The 22,285-nt window shown below is 35.8% G+C and overlaps 1 protein-coding gene across 3 annotated transcripts in view; it reads right to left on the bottom strand.

The window, feature by feature from the left end:
* The window catches only part of SPOCK3 (SPARC (osteonectin), cwcv and kazal like domains proteoglycan 3), a 335,252-nt gene extending 313,167 nt beyond the window's left edge, over positions 1–22,085 (bottom strand). For 2 of the 3 annotated variants that reach the window (XM_033135311.1, XM_033135314.1), the window contains exons 1-2: positions 21,585–21,744; positions 21,109–21,297 (exon numbers count right to left, since the gene is read on the bottom strand). In XM_033135311.1, the coding sequence (XP_032991202.1) occupies positions 21,109–21,297 (189 nt within the window). In that variant the 5' untranslated portion in view covers positions 21,585–21,744. Of the gene's footprint in view, positions 1–21,108; positions 21,298–21,584; positions 21,745–21,831 lie in introns of those variants that run through there. The other variant, XM_033135313.1, reaches the window with a different exon arrangement.
* Between the last annotated feature and the right edge of the window lie 200 nt (positions 22,086–22,285).

Genomic DNA, 22,285 nt, shown 5'->3' with positions numbered 1-22,285 from the left:
ATTTTGAATCTTCACTAAAGCTGCTATTTCTGTCTATTTGACTTTTTTTAAGATTTATTGTTTTACCTCAACTATAGACAAAGATCTGTATTCAAAAACAATTTGACATTTTTAACTTAAAATCATATTTTATTCTATTCCTATTGTTTTGATAAGAGCAAAAGTTATTATCTATACTGGTAAACTATTTGATGTAGATCAGAGAATCATCAACCAAGGCCCATTTTTTTTCAGCCAGATCATAGTATAGAACAGAAACATCATTCAAGCCGAAATCCATTTAAAATAATTCCAAAACTACGCAAGTTTTTTTGTTTTTCAACTTGCTTACATAATGCCACTAGAAATCTTATATTCTAAGGTCCTAGAAATCTTGTAACAAGGTGAAGGTATGATAGAAAATTGCAGTAATATTTGTATTTTTTCCAGACACATGACAAAATATAAAACAAATATGACAGAGTATTAGTCTAAATGAATTGAAGCACTACTTTAGAATGTTTGGTTTAGCTACTGCCACTGCCTGTAATGAAAGTGCTGGAGCATAACGTACATCTAGGCATTTTCCAGATGTTCATTTACAGTCATGTTAATGCTTTCAGCAGCATGTTCTTGAATCATGTAGGTTTCGCATAGATGGCATAGTGTCATCTGTGATCAATGCTGACATAGAAAACCCAATGTTGCTCTTGTGGATCGCAGTTCTATGCTTGGGAAATAGCTCTGTCCTTCTCCTGTAGCTATCTGAAATAGACTCAGCCACTAATATGTGAGAATGATTTATTTTTAATTTTTCTTCTTGGCATAAAATGAACTGTTCACATGTGTTAATGTCTTCCTGTGTTTGTGCAAAACTAATGTCATACTGTGTCACATGAAATCATATGACGTGCAGAAAGGGAAAGGCAGCACCACCAGTACAATTCCAAAATAACTCCAATTGAAAATAAACAGTCAATTCATTTATAGCTATTCTAACCATTAATGCCATGGTTGCATGAATTAACAGTGTAACAATAGTAATAATAAACACCTACCTTTGTACAATACTTATCATTGTATTTAATGAAGTTTAAGGGTGAATGGGAAAAGAAGAAGTCAGTGAGTGTTTTCATATAGAAAAATAAATTGTACCTAAGAAAATAATCACTTTTCTATTATTTTGCCATTTTGTCTGATACCTGTAAAATGGTACCTAACACTATCTTTTTTCACGACTGATTTTTTTTTCTGAACCATGCTCAGATCTTAAACTTTTAAATTTGCTTCTTCTTTTATGAATATAATTTGATTATTTTTATGCCACAAAATTTCATTAAACAGAATTTGAAATGACTATGCATAGATATTGCCATTATAGGCATATAATAATGTACTCAGAAATTGGAATCATTTTTCAATCTTTTCTGCTGTTTTCATGAAGATATTCTTTAAGTATTAATTCTATTTTCTGCATGTCATTTAACTGCATTGATGATAACCTTTAAAAAAAGTCATGTTCTGAGTGATATTGTAAAAGTAACTTTCCAAAAATTTTAGAAAACTTAAATATTTAGCAAAAACATTTTTATTTTATTGCCATCTTTGTTTTGTTTTGTTTTGTTTTTCACTAGTGTCATCTGCTGTTTAATGTCAAACAAGAAACTGGAGCTCTAGTTAGAAACACAGACACTATAGCCAGAGCTATTCATTTAAATATAATGAATACAATAGAAATCTCCTTTCCCTCATGATCATTGTAGTGTCGGAGGTAACAGCCAGTTGACCTGGGTGCTAGACCATGGCAATCTGAGGTTTCTCATCCCTTCCCCCATTCCTTGGAATGGACCTCCCTTCTGCTCATCCATGTTCCCCCACTAGGAGCAGTTTCAAGGTCTTTTAAGTAATGTATTGTTGAGACCACCTAGACTGTGTACATCACTGAACCCTATTAGGGCCTCTACATAACTTTAAGATTCTAGTTGGGTAAGTATAGAGATCTATTCATCTTCCTGATGCACAAGACAAGCTTCATAGGTATGTGAGTTCCCTCTTCCTTGTTAAACCTGCTACCTACCAATCTGGAGTGGTCTGCATCTTTCTTTAGTGCCTACTTGCTCTCCGTGTATGGGAGCCAGTTTTCAATTTCACCAGGGGGAACTCGTATGGTTGTGAACTAATACAATTATAAACCAAAACATCATAGTTCTAATATAGCTAAAGTCAACTACCTTGTATTATAAACCTCAGATCCTGAAATCATAAGAAATCAAGCATTTAATTCTTGGATCGTTAAAAATTTTACAAAAGAATACTAAAGACAAAATATCATACTATAATGTTAATAAGCAGTCATCATAAAAAATTGTCAACTTTAAGATGACATTTCACCACAAATTCACTCATCTATTCCATTACCAGATTGCACGATTCAAATACATTCAATTTTTATTATAATGACAATCAAAATACTTTAATCCTATACTGCTATACTATAAAATGCTATGGTAATATCCCAGCAATTGGAGCACATGATTTGATTTCAAACTAGTTTCTCAAAAACCTCATTTCTGCTTTTGATTTTATGGGTGTAGATACTGCTTCCACGACAGACGGTTGGGCATGTCTTTCAAGATGTAAGTTTAGATGTTATTTTAAGAAAATAGCAAATAACAGAGTGAAACCACTCAACAGACAATGGTTATAATTCTTGGTTTTGGTCTTCTTTTTGTTGTTATTACTGTTTTTATATAGTTTAAAGAAGAAAATAGCCACAAACAGTAGTTGTCTTTATCTTTCTTACGTAACTTTTATCTATTATAGATTATAAATCTGCTCTTTCATTGGTATTTTAGATTCTCTCAAATTAAATGCATAACACTATAGGATTATAAATAAAAAAGAAAACAAGTTTGTTAGAAATTGTAATTTCAATTTCATTTGGGATAGTAAAAAAAAATTATTATTTTTTAATTCACAAAATAAAAACTCAGGCTACATAATATATCTTAAAGCATGTGTCTTTTCAATAGGTATTTTCCAGAAGATTGTTCTTAACATTCTATTTTTATTATAAAATCAGGTTAAGAAGTTCCTTTTCAACAGATGTTCTTCCAGAAAATAAAAAGAAATCTCTGTAAGTTTCCCCTTTTAATGTTACTTATAGTGAATAAATTAATCATTTGAGTCTTATTGGTAGTTTACTACTGATCTTCCTTAGGACTCTTATTTTTAGAAAATTTGGGTTTAGACAAAAAGAGGCAAGGAAAAACTTTTTCCTAGCTTTGGAAGCCTGTCTTAGGGTGGCTAATTTCTGTGATGAATTATGGCAAAAATCCAGCAGCCTACTGTTGACATTTTCATAGTAATTATAGATCAAGAGCTGTTGGCTGATTGGAAGAACAGAAATGTGTAGCATATGAAAGAGCCAACCCTTAATAATCTTTTTTTTTTTCTACTATAGTTCAACATTGGTGGTAAAAAGGCAATGATGTTCTTGTAAAATAAATGAGAGCTTAAATGCAGAAATCAGGTATTTAAGAAAGACTTTCTAAAAATTGGGAATGAACACTGGTTCCATAAACGACAGATCAATAAAACCTCTAGGAAATAAAAGATAATATGTGTTATCAACTACTAGTATTAACTTGCGTTTTGACACTTATATTAACTATTAACTCCTATGCTTGATCTGAAGAGACCAGTTACATCCTCATTCACTCATCCCTTTACTAATTTGTATTACTGTGAGTATCCCATCTGTATTCCTGAATGCAAGGCACTGACATCTTAGGAAGCATGGCTCTTTCCACTACTAACACTGCCTCACAGAAAGGGCTTTGGGAGTTCAGGAAAGGGTAAGATTGCATTTGACTGTGAAAAGTATGAAAGGGATTAGGGAAAAGTATATAGACTAGACCATGAACAATGAGAATTAGAAAAGACATAAACAATCGGGCAAAGGACTTCCATTCCAGATGAACAAATCTTTGCGAGAAAGCCACACAAAACAAGAAAGACGAAGTATAGCAGGAAGATAGATGATAAGTTGATTGGTGTGAAGATTGCATGAAAGAGAAAATCAGGATAAGAAAGTAAATATGGTTTAGAGGTAGGTAGTAAAGGGTTTTTGGATTTGAGAGTAGGAAACTTTTATTTGGTGCTGACATTTAAGTACAAAGCTCCTGGTGAGACCTGTGTGTCACCAGGAAAATCCTGGCTACCTACTAAAGACCTCACGCTGTGATATTACCTTGATTAATTTACTACCATCCATCCATTTGGGCCCGAAGACTCAGAAACCTGGTTCTGTCAGAAGAAAACACACATCAGCATGACTAATACATTCTTCCCCTGAGGCTGAGCTACATTAAAATCAGAAGTTTTCTGGGTGAGCATGAAATCGGAGAAGGAATTTTTTTTTTGTCATCCACATGCTATAGAACATTAGACCCACCTTTGAAGTGGCTGCTGTCTCTCTGTCCTGAGCACTGCACCAAAGTTTGCCTGGGTGAATTATTTTTCTCTCTCTCATTTCAGACTCCTTCTGAGGAACAATGTTGCTCCAAGTATATTTTATGCTATTCAAACAGCTTACACTGACTCTCACAGACTTCAGAATCACATAATCTCCCTCTAAAATGGCTATAAATATACATAAACTGATCCATTTTGTGGAGATATCAGTTTATCTCACGGAGGAGAATCTTATTCACAAAGTTTTAATTTACAGTTGCAGCTATATGCAGTTCTACTCGGTAGTAAATGAAAGGAGGAATGGAAGTTTTTGAACAGAGGAGCAAAAAGACTACAACTATAACTTGGGGGAAATTCATTTATCAATAAAGCATTAGAAACTGTAGGCAAGGAAAAGCCTAAAAACGTGAAGGCCACCTACAAGACTAGTCTAAGGGCAAGATAATGAGGATTTGAGCCAAGGAAGAGGGAATAGTTGTGCATCTGAGAAGTACTGCAGAGAAGACTTGGACAGGACTTGCAAGTGATTTGATTGGAAACAGTTGGGAGCAACACAGAAGTTCAAGACAACTTCAATAAGACATTTCCTGTAATCACCGGGGCATTCAAAAAATATTTGTACAGCTTTAACTTAAAGATTGTCATAAGCTTTCTAGAAATGACTCTGTTGCACAACTCATCTACACTCATGTTGTAAATAATCAGAGAATTACGAGTTCCTTGAATATTGTATGCAGATATGCATCTGTCTATCTGAACATGCTCTGGGAGAACTGGCTATAGCTGTCCACAAATTCTGAGTTACTTTTTAAGGATTTTGGGCACAGAGGATTAGCTTTGGAAAAACATCAGTTTAATAAATGTACAAACATTTGATTAATTATGCTGCAGAAATAAACACTCATAATTGGGCATTACAGGGAACTCGTAAAATAAATACAAAAAAAGATGAGCATAAAAACAAACTTTTATGCCAAACTAAATACACACACAGAAATCGCCACCTATTCCAATGGTTTTGTTAACAACAATAAAAACACAACATTCTAGTTGTTAAACAGACATGAGATTTACGGTGCTATTGTATTTGCCTTTTATTAATAAATTTGTATTTGAAAAAAAAAGCTTGTTAAAAATAAATTGAGTCTCCTTAATTAACTGGTCAATTGTATTTACAAAGTTATTTCGGTTTAAAATATTACAAAAAGTTAAAAAAATATGCTAATTCAAATTCGTATAACACATATTTCTATCATCATATGTTCTTTACACAGCTTAATTTGCTTTCTATGTGATTTATCCAATATTTACTTAAGAAACTTAGTGATGAATATATAATTTATGTCCATTTCAAAAATCAATCTCAAATGTTTTCACAATCAAATAGTTATACGTGATATCAATATTGCTATATCTCCATAAAATTTAAATCGTGGAATTTTTATCATTCCATCCAGGGGAAAGTTATTTAAACGTATAGGCTCATTCAAGTAAAATTAAAAGTTAAACCCACCAACCACGATAAAGATGGGTTTGTTCCACTATGAAAACAAACCAGAAACATCTCAGTCTAGTCCAGCAATGAAAAGTGAAAATTAAACTACTCATTCAAGGAGAATTAAGTATAAACGGGCTGTAATTACACCTAAGACTACCTACACCTAAAACTGCCTACTACTTACAAGGGTAACTGTTTACAAGGAACTTCTTTTGGAGTCCAAGATGTCAGGCTATGAAATAAGAAAACTTGAAAGCTATTCAGGAACATGGACACAGACTAATCAGAAGTCAGTGAATTGCTTTTAACTAAAAACGATTGTGTGTGAACAGCAAGATAACTGTCCCTGGTCCCTATAGACCTCATCTCGGCCTTAGCCGATGTTTGATGTTTCACTTCTGATCACAGTACCAGTGGTAGCAACCACGCGTTAGGCTAACACCAGAGATAACATTTGTCACCTTTGAGACCTTTGAGACTGATGGCAAGCTTCCTCTGCTCCTCTCCCAAATCCCCACCACTGAGCAAACAGCACATGTACACAGGAGGCACTCATTCTGAAAATAAACAGAAGACTTTTGGCCGCAAAGGCCAGGTGGTTTTCAGCCACTCAGAGCAAACAAAGCCATTCTGAAATTAGATTTCCAGATCTCATTTACTGACCTATAAACTGCTGTGGTTCTCAGTGAGATTCAGCATGGCATACATTCAAACTAAAATTTCTTTCAAAGACATCTATTCTTCAGAAATGATGTGGGATGAAGGAGAAGTCCTATCTCTACTATGAATTTACCATCTGAATTAAACATGTCATTCCCCACTGGCAATTTTACCATGTTTTTGAAAATCTATTTAGGAAAACATGTGGAAAAGTAAAAACTAACAGAAAACTTTCTATTCTAACTGATGTTAAATGACAATACATCAGCCTGCAAAGTTAGCATATTTAATCAACAAGAAATTCTGGGAATACCATGCTAAATGTGTTGATCTACATAAAAATATCACTTTGCCTAGGATTACTTTCAAATTTCCCAGCCTATTAAAGAGACTTCTTCAGTTACCAGCGTGGAGTATGCCATTAATTCACAAAGTTTAGTTTCAGTAGTATAATAGTTCTGTAAAACTATAAAGTGTATAACATCTCAACTCCAAAAAATTATATTCCATGTCACAGAAAAATGTCTCAGGTAATTCTAGGCTAATGCTTATTGATACAATGTTCTAGAAAAGTTTTGCCTCAGGGAATGTTCATTTGAGATGAATCCAACTGCCTCAGGGACATTTGGGGAGAATATCAGCTGTTGCCAAGGGCACGTTAGACAGTCTTACTGAAAGACTAGGAGCTTGCCTATGCTTTCATACTACACTGTATGCCGTGAAAGGCCTATAAATATTCTCCTGATATTCTAAAACTGATTCTTCAGCAGATGCTAATAGCTTGTGCCAAGGCAATTAGCAAGCTCATATTTCAGAGTATCCTGCCTAAAGTACCCTATGTAAATATTTTGAAAGTCACAAGTAGGCTGGTGATAGAAAAAAGTAAGCTGTGATTAAGGAAATACCAAATTCTATATTTAGGAGCTATACCTAGTAAGCATTTTACCATATTGAGGAAGCTAATGCCCTGTAATGGTTTATATATTTGGAGACACAACTCGATTAAGTTGTTGCAGTTTTGATCCCTCTCCTTCTTTCATTCCTATTAAATAATGGGCTTTTCCTTATGCTAAGAATAAAAAACCCACAGAATTATCTGGAATACGTGACATATTCCAAAATTGACCATATAAATTTACTTTAAATTTTTATCAGAGAATGTTTCATATGACCACTTATTTCATATAAATACTTATACAAAATTTAGCATCAAATAAATTCATTATTACTTAACTTCCGAAGTACAAAATATAGAAATCATTGAATTTTAATTCATACTTTCTTCAATGTGGCAGCTAATGAATTTTGCTCTTTTGCTACAAAACTCTAAAAACAGAATCCATGTTCAATGAAATAGCTCATATTTAATAACTCCAATGAGATTCTACATGGAGAATTCTCCAAAATATAAGTAGATAACAAAATTATTTTAAAAGCTAGGTATATTCTAACCTATCTTATATATGAGATTTATTTTTAAAAAGTCAAATGCATTTCATCGATCTTTGATAGTCAACAAAGAAAACAGGAAAACAAGTGATTTACTATGGATAGAAATTGGTAGGCTGTTTCAGAACCCATTGAACACTGATTACACTTGTATTACATTTATAGGTGTTAATTATATACGCTAATAATTTGTGAAATCTTAAATTATAAGAAAGATTTCTTTTTTATTTTGCACTTTGATCTACTTTGATGATAAATTCACAACTGTAGTGGGTAAAAGTTAAGCACAATGATGCCTAGCAGTCTCCAAAGATCTTGTAGTTTTACTTATAAGATGAACAACAGCTATTGTTAGAAAATATTAGTATTCATTTTAACAGCCACTCCTGCCCACCTAAGATATTGAAAATTGCAATGTGACATCAAAAAAAATTCAATAATAAAAAGGTCAGCAATATGCAATTGTCATATGTAGTACACCGATAGGGATAATCATTCTTTGAACAATAATATGCTATGCAACTACTGGCTTTTGATTCACTAATGTTACTTTAAGATTAATAAAGGGCAGGTTAAAAAGTCTTCTATTGCAGCTTCAAGATGAAATGATCTAATTACGGTAAGATCATTTTAACTTTGTATGAGACATTCCTTCAATTAATTGTCATAAAAATTCAAAGTCTTTATCAGTTGATTGGTATCGCAGAAAAGAAAATACAGTTATTATGATCACTTAAAAGGACCAAACATAACATTTCAAAAGACAGAAAACCAGTAAGTTGCTTATAATGAGTCATTTAAAAAGTGGCCAACTGTTAATAAGGAAATAAATAAATAAACATGAGCTTTAGAGCTAGGAGAATAGATTCAAATCTTACTAATTTTGAGCAGGTTAAGTAAGCTCATTGAAGTTTCCCCATTAGTAAAAGCAGATTAATAATGTATACCTTTTAGGTTGCTAAAGGATTATACTTAAAAAAGAAAACCACCTCCATTAAAAAAGGGGCAAAGACATGAACAGACATTTCTCCAGAGATGATAAACAAATGGCCAACAAGCTTATGAAAAGATGCTCAACATCACTAGTCATTAGGGAAATACAAACCAAAAACAGAGATATTACCTCAAGCCTATTAGAATGGCTACTGTATAAAAAATGGAAAATAACAAGAGTTGGCAAGGATGTGAAGAAATTGGAACCCTTGTGCACTACCGGTGGGAATGTGAAATGGCGCAGCCACTTGATAAACAGTGTGGAGGTTCCTTAAAAAATGTAAAATAGAATTATCATATGAATTCAGCATTACCAATTCAGAGTAAATTGAAAATCTAAATAATCGAAAGCAGATCTTGAAGAGATATTTGCACACCTATGTTCACAGCAGCCTCTTTTATAATAACCAAGACGTGGAAGCAATCCAACAACTCATCAATGGATGAATGGATAAATAAATATGGTATATACACACAATGGAATATTATTCAGCCTTTAAAAGAAAGGACATCCTGTCTTTTGCAACAACAGGGATGAACCTGGAGGGCAGTATGCTAAGTGAAAACAAGCCAGTCACAAAAAGTCAAATACTGTCTTATATGAGCTAGTTAAAGTAGTCAAATTAATAGAAACTGAAAGTAAAATGGTGGTTGCCAGGGGCACGGAGGGGGAGGGAGTTGTTTAATGAGTACAGAGTTTCAGTTGCAAGATGAAAAAGTTCTGGAGAGTGATTACACAACATGGTCATTTGTAACACAACTGAACTATACACTTAAAAATGGATAATATGATATAAATGTTATGTTGTTTTTACTACAATTAAAAATATTTGTAAAAGATTATACTAAGTGGGATAATATAGCAAAAGTGCCTGACATACAATCAACACTCCAAAACCGTGTTTATAGACCAAGAAGCATTATACAGCAATGTACAGACAAGACTATGGATCAAAATGCCAGTACTTACTGGCTGTGTGACCTTGGACCTCAGTTTCCTCACCTACATAATGGGATAACAATTGTACCTTCCTTGCAGGGATGTTACTAATTAATACATAACTTACGCATACAACTTATACTACAACTGGTATGTAATAAGCTCTATAAAAGTGCTTATATTATTATTAATATCTAGACAAAGAAAAACTATCATTACTTAATATTATACATTTTATATTTTATTTTATATTTAATATTTGACTCATATGATAGTCTGAAGAGAATTTTTTTTCCATTATCACCCAATCTAGCTATAATGAGTCCAACTTTAAGAGTATCCTATGCATATGAAATATAAAATTTATCCATTTTACTTATTTTAAAAGTCATTTGATTAGAGTAACAACTATTAACTTAATTAATCAAGTTATTTCCAATAAAGTGCCTAATAAAGTTGTATTTACTTTTATAAATTTGAGCCTATAATATCGCTACCACTATTTTTCCGATTTATATTATATTCCATATTTTGATTGATATATATATACATACATAGATATATATATGTTATATATGTATATATTATATAAGTAGAGTGTTTTTTTTTTAATTTCAATGTAATTAGCACAAAAGGTTAGAGTTTTCAGAGAATGAAATGGATGATCTCCATTATAAAAAATAATCTAGCAAAGTTTAAAAAGTTTATTTTACCTTGTGTGTGAAAAAACATAAACGATTTTATTGACAAAATACTAAAAGAGTCATCTGAAAATAGGCACATCAGCATATAGTTAATTCCTAAATTAATATGAAGAGCATAAAAGAAGGCTAAGAGCGAAAAAAATTGCATATTTGCATTTCTGTGTAGAAAGAATAAAAATATATACTAAGTTTAAGTTCCTTTTCTAATTTATATCATTACTAAACCAAACTATCAAACTATAAAACATAACAAAATAATAAAATTATAGATTGCTGTCAGAGAAAAGTAGTTAAACCTTTCTTTTCCATAGTTAAATAATTTTAAAAAATCAATAACATCATTTCTAATGAAACAGTCATGAAAACAGAATACTGAATTTCCTTTAATTATCCCTATTTTAAAAGAGGGATAATACTGATTTAAAAATATCCAAAGCACACGAACTACATATAAAAAAGGAGTCTATCTCACTAAAATTCTAAAGATTATTTTTTTAATTAAATGTGATACTTTTGAAATCATTAAATGACATAATAAAATATCATGGTGCTATTTGTGAAGGAAGAACTAAAAATTTATATTAGGCCATTATCCCTAGATTCTGAATAGAAAAATCTGCTATCCATGTTCAGGAGTGGGAGACATTTCTGGCTGAGGCCATTATTTCTTTGTTAAAGGAGGCGCTTCTGAGTAGAATATGGAAAGCCAGATGACTTCCTGTGGAAGGATATTGGGGAAAGCATCAATCCTTTGGGAGAAATACATGCTTGCAATGACATGGTTTTATAGAGACTTTTTTACCTACCTTTCTACCTTGTATATATACATATATATGTATATATACATATATATACATATATATGTATATGTATATATACCATAGTATTGCTATTATAAATTTAATTATAAGATATTCTAAGTGTGAATAAAATATTAAGCAAAAAGTACATAATCATCACTTGTAAAATAATCGTGCTGTGAATATAGATACATGAAAAAGGATAAATAATACCAAAGTTTTCATTTTGCAGGTATGAAGAAGGTAGGAGTAAAGGATTAAAAAAAAAAGCGAAAAACAAAGAAACTGATGGTCAAATAAAGCACTTCACCATCTATGCTTATGATCCAGGCAAAGAGCTCAGCCATCCTAGCTGTCAGCCATCTCTGATGTCAAGAAAGAAAACTGAAAGCATAAAGCCTCTATGGCACATCTGACCTGGTACAGTTTCAATCTAGTCAACTATCCCAGATATATAGTAAGTCCTCACTGAATCCCAGCCATAGGTTCTTAGAAACTGTGACTTTAAGCAAAATGATATATGAACATATAAACCAATTTTACCATAGACTAATGGATATAAACAAGAGATAAGTTCCTACAACATATTTCTGGTCACAAAAACATCACCAAACTTCTAAATAAAGACCCAAACACTTTTAATACTATGTTTCCCCGAAAATAAGACCTAACCAGAAAATAAGCTCTGGCATGATTTTTCAGGATGACATCCCCTAAACATAAGCCCTAATGCGTCTTTTGGAGCAAAAATTCATAGAAGACCCAGTCTTCTTTTTGGGGAAACACAGTATTAAACACTGAAATAAAAGTTAGCTATGCATACATTTAAGAAAGATGAATAAAAACAAGTAAGATCATTATTTTTCAACCCACTAATTCCAATTCAGGGTTGTAGGTGGCCAGAGCCTCTCCTTGTAGCTTAGGACACAAGGCAGGACCCCACTCTGGACAGATGCCCTTCCATCACAGGGTACACTCACACACACCCACACTCACTCAGACAGGGATGATTCAGACAAGTCAATCACCTAATGTGCACACCTTTAGGATGTGGGAGGAAACCAGAGTCCCCCAAGAAAACCCAGGCAGACATGAGAGAACGTGTAAACTCCACACAAAATGCAGCTCCCGGCCGAGAATTGATTTTTTTTTTCCCTCATCAATGTTATAACAAAAATAATGTTGAATGAAATGACATTATTTGAGGATCTGCTCTACTAATGGTGAAAATATTGTTTTCTTTGCTTCCAGGATTAAGAGCAGCATGAATCCAGCCATGGCATCGTTTCTAGAATTATTCAAGGGAAAGCTACCTTACATTAACGATACTTCTCTTTTTCCTGTATCAGAGGAAACACAACCTTGGCAATACAGAGTATTTTGTCCTTCAACGATGGGGAATGACAAGTAAATTCTAATTCCTTCCCACTGCTCACCATTATCTACCTCACACAGAGCATTCTAGACCTATGACCAAAGATAGCTACAAAAGGTAATGCTAAACAATTTCACTAGAAAATAGGACTCATTATCATCAGACGCAGGCTCTCCTTAATACCCTATGTGGATGCGTTTCTTTGGTTCTGACCTGCAATGTTTCCTCTCAGACAGGAGCACCCTACTTCTTGCCCTCCAGCTCCTACACCCACAACCTTGGATACCAGTTCTACTGAATAGAGGATACAGGAACGACAGGAAATCAGGGAGAAGAGACTGAATGCAAGGCAAACAATTAACAGGAAATGATAAAAATTCCTATTAGTGGGCACTGAGAATATTTTCAAGAGCTATTTAGATATTGAAACAGACACAGCAGTTACTAATATTTCCCTCCTAGATTACCAGATTCGCCTTGTTTCTTTTAGTGTTAATCCTTTCCTATTAGAGATGACATTTTCCAGCCTCACTTGTAGCTAGCTATAGCCACGTGACTAGGTTCAGGCCTTAGGGATACATACACATAGAAGTCATGTGTGACAACTTTCCCGTCACTGGTAGGATAAGTTGCGTCTCCCAGACTTTCTCTTAAATACTTCCTGCCGGCTAGGAAATGGCAATTTATAGAGAACCCTGAGAGAAAAACTCTGAAAGTCTAGGCCTGGACAGCCCGCTTCCTGATGATTACCTGGTTGGGAAATAAAATTATCTCTTAATTCAGGTACTCAGATTCAGGGGCTCCTAATTGTAGGAACTTAACCTATTCCTAAATAATACATTGGCAATTGTAAGTGAGGCAGACAGACGCAAAAGAAAGAAATCTGGACTGCCTATGACCTCTGGATTTAGCCATATAAACTTTCATTGCAGTCCAGTAGTTGAAGAAGATGGGGAAGTTATGGGTCTTTGATATTACTTAGTAAGCAGGAAAAAAAAAAATCAAAGTTTAGAGCAACAAAATTAAGTGGCCAAAGAGAAACTATAGGAAAAGAATTGGATGTACAGGCAGAGAACAATGAATAAAATAATCATCTACAATTACCACTCTAAAATTGAACATGACAGTTTTGGCATAGCATATCCATTTTGGTGCATTTTGGAACTTACAGACTAAGTCAGTTTCGTACTTGAAACCTCGTATTTTATGAAAATTAAAATTTCATTCAAATTACAAAACTGCACTGAAGGTGGTCAGAAATAGAAATGGTTAATGAAACGCAAAAGTGTTCTAAAAGCCTTTCCTTAAAGACTGTTCAATTGGCAATGTACATTTAATACAATATTCCTTCATTTATTAAATATTTTTCTAAGGCTAACACTGACCCCATCTTTGTGGTCATGCTCTGTGAACAGTTGGATTTTGATGGCAGACGACTACAATCTACAGCTGTAGAGAGTTCCAAGTCTAATAGGGTAACCAAATCTGTAAACTAGGAGAGATAGAAAAGTAGAAAAGATGAAAGAAATTTCATAAATGGGAAAAATGCATGTGACTACTCCAGCAGCTTATTATAGGAGTCGGATGGTATGTGTAGACGATTCACAGATCAGCCTTTAAAAATACACACATAAAATAATTCTGGCCCAGATCATGAAAATTAAAGTTGTATAGGAACCTAAAATGTTACTCAAAGTCAGAATCATGAGATCTAAAAACAGTCTTATTGTAAGAGTAGGAAAATAAATGCATTTATAGCAGTATCTGATGTTCCTTTTGTATATCTAGCTAAAAAGTTTAGGCATACTCGTATAATCTCAAACAAGTTGACTTCCCATAAGAACTAGGAAGGCACACAGTGACCACATACAACAGCAAATGAAATTGTGTTCTGAATTTTTTTTTGTACTTCATCATTTTTCTGCGTGTGTGTGTGTGTGTGTGTGTGTGTGTTTGTTCTGAATTTTTGAGATGCAAAAACTTCCCCAGGAAAAAAAAAGCTAACACATGTCATAACAACATGTAAGTAGGAGTGCCTGCTTTCTAATTAGCGTATAAAAAATCATTAACACAATAACATAATCACCTTGGTTTTCTAATTATTTCATCTGTTCCCTATTTGAAGACCCACATATACACACATAAAGTATATATACAATACATGTACATTTATGCAAAGAGCTACCAACACATCTTATAAACATATATAGCATACACACACGCAAAAATTTATTTCTCTATCCACTCAATTACACTTTCTAATAATTCACTAAAAGGTAGGAGAGCTGGTGACTTCAATGTGTCACGTACTTCTCTTTAATTTTTGTTAGAATGAACCTACGGCAAAGTGACTAAATTTTGTTCTCAATTCACACTTCTTATTGGGGTCTGATGAGATGATACCAGCTCTACCTTAGAATTCTCTTTCTAGAAACTAGAAGAGCAGTGGGTATTCTCTGACTTGCCTTCTTCATGTGACATCTGACTTGACAAAACCAATCTTAAAACCTGACTGGTGAGTATGGTAGTGGTGATGGCGGTAGGTGGCTGGGGTTAAGAAATAGGGATGTGGAGGTTGTACCACAACCATTGCTGAACTAGGATCCCGAGACAAAGACAGGGCTTAGGATGCTGCATGGGGCTAGGTCTTTGCTGTTAAACTAACTCACTGGCCCCAGAACCTTCAAAGACGGACTACTGCTTCTCTCAGGTAGTCCACTGCCTCTTTCTTGATGACATCCCTGAACGATTAAAAAAATATGAATACAGGCGGCCGGCTAGCTCAGTTGGTTAGTGCGCGGTGCTCTTAACAACAACATTGCCAGTTTGATCCCCGCATGGGCCACTGTGAGCTGCGCCCTCCACAACTAGATTGAAACAACTACTTGACTTGGAGCGGATGGGTCCTAGAAAAACACACTTAAAAAATAAATTAAAAAAATAAAAGTTAGGGCCGGCCCGGTGGCTCAGGCGGTTAGAGCTCCATGCTCCTAACTCCGAAGGCTGCCGGTTCGATTCCCATGTGGGCCAGTGGGCTCTCAACCACAAGGTTGCCAGTTCAACTCCTCGAGTCCCGCAAGGGATGGTGGGCTCCGTCCCCTGCAACTAAGATTGAACACGGCACCTTGAGCTGACCTGCTGCTGAGCTCCCGGATGGCTCAGTTGGTTGGAGTGCATCCTCTCAACCACAAGGTTGCCGGTTCAACTCCCGCAAGGGATGGTGGGCTGTGCCCCCTGCAACTAGCAACAGCAACTGGACCTGGAGCTGAGCTGCGCCCGACACAACTAAGACTGAAAGGACAACAACTTGAAGCTGAACGGCACCCTCCACAACTAAGATTGAAAGGACAACAACTTGACTTGGAAAACAGGCCTGGAAGTACACACTGTTCCTCAATAAAGTCCTGTTTCCCTTCTCCAATAAAATCTTTAAAAAAAAAAAAAAAAGTTAAAAAAAATATGAATAGTTTAATATCAAAAACATTGCATGCTATAGTCTCTACAAGCTCTGATTTGCAAATATGTATACATATTTGTTACTTAGTAGGCAGCCAAAAGACCAGTAAACAAAGGTTTTTAGGAATTTTTAAACACAGTGTAGCCCACAGTTATCAAAAGATCAACATTCAGAGAAATAAACCCTATGAGAATGAAGAAATTAACTGTGAAGAATACCCATGGAGAGTCTGTGTTCTCAACTACTATAAAATGTAGGTAATGACCACAGTGAAAAAAGACTGTTTCATAATGAGAAACACTAAAAACATGTTTTTCATCAGAATTGGTTATCTATTATTGAGAAAGTATTCCTGAACACACAGAATAGTGGTTTAATTTGTCAAATGTCTCTAAAGTGTTAATAATTATTTAATTTTATGTTTAGTACATATTGTTAAAAAGTAAACTAGTAAAACTTTCTTGCCTATTATTAATGTACCACAAAGAATCACTTATAAAAAGAGTGCCAAAAAAATGTGTACACATTTTAAGAAAGGGAAAAACTGTATTAAAATTGTAATGCAATGAATGATGCTAGCATTCATTTGATCAACACCATCTTTTGCGCAAACCATACTACACACCGCTACGGTAATTCAACTTTGAAAAGTAGTGCATAGATAACATCTCTTAAAATGTGTACATTGTTTTGGCACCCCTAGTATATGTAACATATATATGAAATCATCACATTGTATACCTTAAATATACACAATTTTACTTGTCAATTATATCTCAATAAAAAATTTAATTAAGAAAAAAAGGTACCACAAAGGAGGAGCCTTCAACACTAAGAGTATGCCTGCTATTCAGGAAACATATCCAGGGTGCATCATAAATCTAAGGAAAATACTGAGAGAGCGTTCTTGAATGATTCTCATTGTTTGACTTTTAATGCCTTTGAAAGCGTTACTTTGAGTAGGCATAGAAACCAATTGTTTTATTTACTTACTAATAGCAGTAAAAGTTGATAGATTCTCAGCGGTTTTATTCCTCTGTAGCTACTAAGTGACAGGAAATATCCCTTTCCATCAGCCGTTATATTTTAAATAATCTGTGCACACTAGAATCTCAGATGAAACTCAGATGAAAAAGGGAAATAAAGACACTAAGAAAAGTTTACTTACTATTTCATATATCCAAACAGGCATTTTTAAAATGTCAATTTACAATTTGAATGCCTTTGAGGCACTTCAACCTATATTTTACACTTTCACATTTTACATGTCCTTTAACTTATATTAAGGTTCAATTTTTAAATTTAAATTGCAAAGCTTTACGATTGCTTGCAATATATCTAAAGGGTATTAAAAATCACTTAAGGGATAAATGTAACTGAAGTTGATCGTGGGTTTTACGATACAAATGGTGACCATTTCTTAAAACAATGTTCAAAATGAGCCCCAGGATTTTTTGTTCCTTTGCTTTATTTTAAAAACACATATTTATACCCCAAATACAGCATACTGATTCTAGCTACTATACTTATTTGTAAAAGTATTGATCTGTTTATATCTTTACATTAAATTTTTATTTTTCCAAAAACATAAGGATTGAAATCTCTACAGGCATTTTTATACTAATAACCAAATATACCGATGATTTTCTAAAGGATAAAAGTTCTCTATGTCTATATAATGATATTTTGTACACTCTAACGAGTAACGAAACTTTATTCAAAGAGCATTGCTAGTATAAAGTACTAGAAATTATTTGGAAGTTTCTTCTATGTTAATAGATACTCATTATAAGCTGGCCTCTGGTTTTATTATTTGTCTGTTTATTATTTATATTGAGTAAATTGAGAAAATGAGTCATCAGGACAGTGCTTCTTATGTCCATCTACTCTGGTATAACACTTCCTATCCATGCTAAAGTTTTATATATAAAGTTTTATTTATATATACATATATGTATCATATTATATATACATATGATATATTTATATGCTTATATTCCATATAATATAGAGTACATTTTTAAAATCATTCAATTAAATATGATTATGAACTGTATTATCAGCTATTATCAAAATAGTTTTCAAATATAATTCAAAAGAAGATATCATTCAGACTTTCATCATCAAAGAGTTAGTTGTAAAATAATGTTAATTGTGTGAAAGTCACATGAAGAAAGGTAAGAATTGATTCTGGTATTAATTATGCTGAAGCACCCAAAGTTTATTTTTTTTCCCAAATGAAATTAAGTGTATTTTTTATAGGACAAAGCACTAAATAGAAATTTGTCTGTTAAATTGTTTCTAAAAGAAGAGGTTCAGATTTCCTTGTTTCTTTGACTTTATATAAACTGAGTATACAAATCCATTACTTAAGATATCAATGATGCATGCAGAACATTTCAAGGTAAATTCATGCAGCACAGATTTATTTCACGCAATGCCTCATTACCATGGGTTTCCAGCTAAAAATGAACTAAAAAACAACAACAACAACAACATTCTGAAAAATACATAGAAATATTATTAAGCTGATTCTCAAAAAGGGGGATGAAAACTATGTAAATTAGCAGTGGGGTGGATGGTCTAAGTAAGGATGACATACTATCCTGAGTTGAGCAGTCACACTGTCAGCATACATTTTATCATGTGAATAATAAGCAACAGGTAGTTAAAGGGGGGAAAAGATAACACTTACCTGCCCCATGCCCTCCAGAAGTCCTTCTTATAAAAAATGTAATTGCCTCACTAAAATAGTAATGCTAAAACCTCACATAAGGTTTTCAAATAAATCATTATATTTTCATGTATTGCATGAGCATGAAAACAGACATTTCCTAAAAATATTTCAGTAAACCCGTTACTTACATTTAACATATAATTTGGATGGATTGTTCCCCAGAGATCATGTAATAACTGAAAATACTATAACAATAAATACTCTGTAATTATAGAAGTTGGCTGAAAGGATCCTAGAATATTAATTCTTTCAGGCAACTCAGCTTGCCCAACTAGTTTAAATCAAACACATTTACAAACTTTCCAAGCATAGACTAGTTTCTCTTCATAATTCAAAAGACATTTGAATCAAGTCAGAGAGTACTAAGATATTTAAGATTTAAAATATAATTTAGAGAAGCCTAAAATTCATTTTTAAAATATTTTAAAGCAGCCATTAAGAAATGGAATGTCTTAATGAGAAGCACTGTTTAAATACTGACAAAATGTTCAATAGCTTTTTTCCTCGATGAGGGTATGATACACAGAAATTCTTCCCTAGGTTCAGAAATATCTCAGTCTCTTGCTTGCCTTTTTGATTGTATTCAATAATAACTAAAACTGAAAACAACAACAAAAAGAACGTTAAGGGGCTCGCTTTTAAATATAAGAGCAGTCATTTAACCATAAAATGTTTACACTTGCTCATAAAGCATGTAGGTAAACAAAGCCTTCCATTAAGTGTTATCATTCTCATCATTTTTCATCCTTGAGCCCATGCCTACTGCCAATGAGCTTCACCTAATTTTAAAGTAAAAATTAGCGTTCGTTTAGGAATCCCTGTGCCACATGAGCTACGTGTTAGATTTGGCTTGCCTCTAATTTCATGTAAGGGGTGTTGGGAGAAGGGCTAGAGGGGTCAGGACGAAAATTAATCTAAACTCCCATTCATTTTCCCAAATCGTGACAGTGTGAACTGATGAAAGTTATCTCGTCTGCACGTAGAGTACTGCAGATGGACCCCACGAGATATTCTCTTAAATGTCACCGTAAGGGTTGGCAATGTGGCTGTGAATCACTCTCGCTTCCTTTCAGGCCTTCTGGGTCTACAGGGTGGGATGGGGGCGGTAATCAACCTCCTCCCCGGGACAACCAGGTTGGATGCGTTGAGGTGTACCGCGCGCTCTTGACGCCGGGGCAGCTCTTAACGCTGCTTCATTCATATCAGGTGGGGGGAAAAATGACTTGCATATCACGGTACCTGGCTCGAAGGCAAAAAAGCGTCCACTCTTAAAACCTGGCTCGGTCTAAATAACCCTATAGGAAAGTCCCCCACGGGAGTCTACAGCTTAACCCTTTCATAGTTCCCACCTGCGGACGTCCGTTCCACCCGACCCCACCCCCACCCCCCACACTCCGCAAATTTTACGGCAGGGATTCATTTTGGAATAAAACGCAATCGAATGCCCTGTAAATATGTTCTGTACTAAAGTCAATGCCGAAGCACAAATCTGACCAGCAATTTTATGTAATCAGGAGCAGTTCAACTTCTGCCGACTGGTGCTGCCAAACAACCTCCCACCCATGGAGAGCGGGCATTTAGAAATCTTACATCTTCCTACCTCCTCCCTCCAATTCCTTAATGGACCATTAGTAACGGGATCGATCTTAGTTACTCTCGTAGCGGTACATCGCGAAAGCATATCTGCTGTGTTTACTAGTGCCAGAAATACCATTCAAAAGTTAAGAGGGGAGAGCCAGCACTTTGCAAATCTTTGGGGGCCGGGAGGCGGGGGACAGTGGGACAGTGGGATGGTGGGAAGAAGAGTGGGAACCCGGTGAGCCCTGAACTCCTATGCTGCGAGCCAATAAGCCCTTACTCCCCTTGCACCAACCGGGAGGGGACACCGGAACAGCCAACTTCAGCCGCCGTGCGCCCCGCGACTCCTCAGACCCTCTGCTCGGAACGCCGAGCCCACTGCCCACCCACCAGCGGCCGCCGCGGCCCCAGCTCCGGAGCCGCGCGCTCCTGCGCCCGGGGATGGGGATGCGCAGCACTTACGTCTCGGAATTTGTTCCACTGTCCGACTTCCTTGTCATACTGAGAGATTGTGGTGAGCCATTGTTTATCATCCAGAAAATTACCGCCGTCCGACCGCCCCCCGGCCGCAGCCACCGCCGCGGCAGCGGCGAGAGCCTGACTGCACCAAGCGGCTGCACACACACACAATACGGCTGGCACCTTGAGCATCTGGGAAAGGAGACACAACCGGGGGGATAGGGAGGACTGTGTCAAACAAGGGGTACGGTGACCGGGGAGACCCTGGAAAACGTGCTTCAGCGACCACGGAGGTAGAGGGAGGAGGAGACAAGCAGGGACAGGGTGCACCCCCTCCCCTTAGGCTTTACCCCTAAACCCAGGCACTCACACACACACGTAGACCCGCAGACCCGGGGGAGGAGAGGTGGGTATAAGGAAGGAAGCCCCAGCGACAGCAGCCCCAGCGGGGGAAACAAAAATGCTTCCTGGCACATCACCTTGTTATGAGCCCGCACCGTGCTCGCAGCTCCTGCTAGAAATGCAGCCTGGCTCCGCCAACTCGCTGCTTTCAGGAGCCGCCGCACGCGCCGCCGTCTCGAGCGGTCCAGTCAGCTCCCTGCGCCGGACGCGCTCTCCGCATCTCCGCCTCCCCCCCGCGCGCTGCTCTCCCGCTTACTCCGGTTGGTTCACCCCTTCCCTCCCCCAGCCCCCTTTTTCCCTCCCTTCCACCGCCTCCTATCCCACCTTCCTTTCTCTGGATCCGAGCTGCAGTTGACTACCGATGCGCCGCGCGGCTGGAGGCAGAGGATGTGGTTGGTCCTCGCCTAGGAATCTTTATCAGCTTTCTAACCTCTCTCGAGAAGAGGTCCTCATATTCGTGAGACAACTCGATCATTCTCTCTGCTCCCGGCTTTATTCAACACAAAGCCTACGGTACCTCTCGTAGCTGCCTCGGCTCTGCATTTACGAAGCTGGTCAGGCAGACCTGGGAAGTGAGATCTGTCTGAGGAAAACTTTATGCATCACCAAGTCAAGAATCCCCTGGACTTTCTCTCCAGTAAACCTCTTGGACTAAGCTCCGCCCTAAGGCAAAGCCATCTATAGGGTCTTGGGGAGATGTGTTCAAATTCAGAAATGTTAAAGTGTGTTTCGGTGAACTTCTGAGTTATTACAGAGTGCAAACTATTATATTAAAGGG

The sequence above is a fragment of the Rhinolophus ferrumequinum genome, chromosome 18 (genome assembly GCF_004115265.2).
Source record: "Rhinolophus ferrumequinum isolate MPI-CBG mRhiFer1 chromosome 18, mRhiFer1_v1.p, whole genome shotgun sequence".
Classification (NCBI taxonomy): domain Eukaryota; kingdom Metazoa; phylum Chordata; class Mammalia; order Chiroptera; family Rhinolophidae; genus Rhinolophus; species Rhinolophus ferrumequinum.
This window is presented reverse-complemented; position numbering and strand designations above follow the sequence as displayed.